Here is a 2200-nt window from a genome sequence, read left to right on the forward strand (position 1 = left end):
AATTAACTAATTTTAGTTTCAGAGTATCATTTTTTAACATAATTAAACTCCACCTGAAAACTCAGAATGTGGGTAGCATAGAACACTAGGAACATTTATCTGAGTCCCTATTTGTGCTAGGTTCTACTACTCTTCTGCACATATTATTATGGTTAAATTATCATATGATACATGTGTGGTCATTAAAAAAAAACTTCAAAAGACAAATTTAGAGTCTAACCTGTCACAAATGAGTTCTTAAATAATTTTCCCTCTCTTTACTTTTGACAAAGATATAAAATTTCTATTAAAAATAAACCTTGAATCAATTGAGCATGTATAAGCAAACCATACTAACTCACTACTCTCGCTACCCTTTTTACTTATTGGGTTATCCTAGCATCATGATACAAAGGATGGACTGATGAATTCACATGGGTCTGAAGGACCAAGGAGGACACATAGGTTCACCTAGGTGAAGCAAATTGTTCTAAATCCATGTGTCTTGAGTCAGTAGCTAATTTTTTAATCAAAATTTACAGGTCATAGTGAAATCTATAGAAATATATGACAAAATATGACAGCACACCAAAATGGTACTGTCTCCTTGGAGATTTCAGATTTCCTCCTGAATTGTTTTGTCAGGTCCCCTAGCTGGAAATTGTGGTTGTCCCTGTTCCTCAGCCTACTCTTTCTTTTAGCCATGTGGGCCAATGGTATTCTAATCACCATCTGGCTGGAGGCATCTCTGCATGAGCCACTGTACCACCTGCTCAGCTTCCTCTCCCTGCTGGACATCGTTATTTGCCTTACTGTCGTCCCCAAAGTGCTAGCCATCTTCTGGTTTGACCTCAAGTCCATCAGCTTCTGTGGCTGCTTCCTCCAGATGTACATCATGAATTACTTCTGTGGCATGGAGTCCTGCACATTCATGGTCATGGCCTATGACCGCTATGTAGCCATCTGCCACCCACTGAGGTACCCATCCATCATCACTGACCAATTTGTAGCCAAGGCTGTTGTCTTTATTTTGGCCAGGAATGGTATTTTAACAATGCCTATCCCCATTCTCTCATCTCGACTCCATTATTGTGGGAGAAATGTTATTGACAACTGCATCTGTGCCAATATGTCTGTCTCCAGGCTCTCCTGTGATGATGTCACCATCAATCGCCTCTACCAGTTTGCTGTAGGATGGACACTGCTAGGATCTGACCTCATCCTCATCTTTGTCTCCTACACCTTCATACTGCGAGCTGTGCTGAGACTCAAGGCAGAGGGTGCTGTGGCGAAGGCCCTGAGCACATGTGGCTCCCACTTCATCCTTATCCTCTCCTTCAGCACCATCCTTCTGGTCTTTGTGCTCACTCTTATGGTGAAGAGGAAGGTGTCCTCTGATGTGCCAGTCTTGCTCAACGTCCTCCACCATGTCATCTTCTCAGCTCTCAACCCCATTGTGTATGGAGTGCGAACCCAAGAGATCAAGCAAGGGATCCAGAGATTACTAAAAAAAGGGTGGTGGTAATAATGACAACTGGATTTCTACATCCCTCATATAGGATGATTTTTTTTAACCAATAATGAGTGCTTGGGCTGAAATCCCTATCTCTAAATTATAATGTCAAAGTAGGTAAATTGAATATTGTGTCTTCTTTAACAAAACTTAAGTTTCATCTTAAGTTTTCCTTTTTCTTACTTTTTAGGAATATCCTTGACCACTTTTGCTTTTTCCCATACATATCATCTAATTTTAACAAAATACTGGGACTTCTTGTGGCAGGTTCTAAAGTGAGTAATTTATGTTCCTGAGTATACAGTTATTAATATGTCATGCCTTTGCATTCTTGAATATATAATTGTGGATATTTTGGGGTACAGTGGTGTAATATGTAATGTGTTCTTATTCTCATTTACACAGAATGCAGCATATTGGAAACAAAGGCATAGGACTAAAATTTCAGTCCTGAATAATGGAAGGTTATTTCAGTCCTGAATAATGGAAGGTTATTAATGGCCTGTAAATGGGTCTGAAACTGGGTGATCAGTCGAAACAAGCATTGCAAGAGGAAAGAGTTTTGCATGGATTTTCAATTTGTGTAAAAATTAGCAATGAGTTTCATGAGATGTAGGAGACACCTAAAAATCCATCTACCCAGTGGATTTGTGCTTTCAACATTTATTTTATAGAAGTAGGGAGCCATAGTTTATGGTATGAAAATAG

General features: G+C 39.3%; 1 protein-coding gene across 1 annotated transcript; it reads left to right on the forward strand.

Moving 5' to 3' along the window:
• The first annotated feature begins 556 nt into the window (after positions 1 to 556).
• On the forward strand, positions 557 to 1504 carry LOC115285028 (olfactory receptor 56A3-like). Its single transcript, XM_029931445.1, has one exon. The coding sequence runs from the start codon at positions 557 to 559 to the stop codon at positions 1502 to 1504; it is 948 nt and encodes a 315-aa protein (XP_029787305.1).
• Positions 1505 to 2200: the final 696 nt, after the last annotated feature.

The sequence above is a fragment of the Suricata suricatta genome, unplaced genomic scaffold, assembly GCF_006229205.1.
Source record: "Suricata suricatta isolate VVHF042 unplaced genomic scaffold, meerkat_22Aug2017_6uvM2_HiC HiC_scaffold_346, whole genome shotgun sequence".
In the NCBI taxonomy this organism is placed as follows: domain Eukaryota; kingdom Metazoa; phylum Chordata; class Mammalia; order Carnivora; family Herpestidae; genus Suricata; species Suricata suricatta.

Bases quoted from the DNA above. Each gene is read 5' to 3' on its own strand.
- LOC115285028 (XM_029931445.1), top strand. From the start codon at position 557: ATGACAGCACACCAAAATGGTACTGTCTCCTTGGAGATTTCAGATTTC.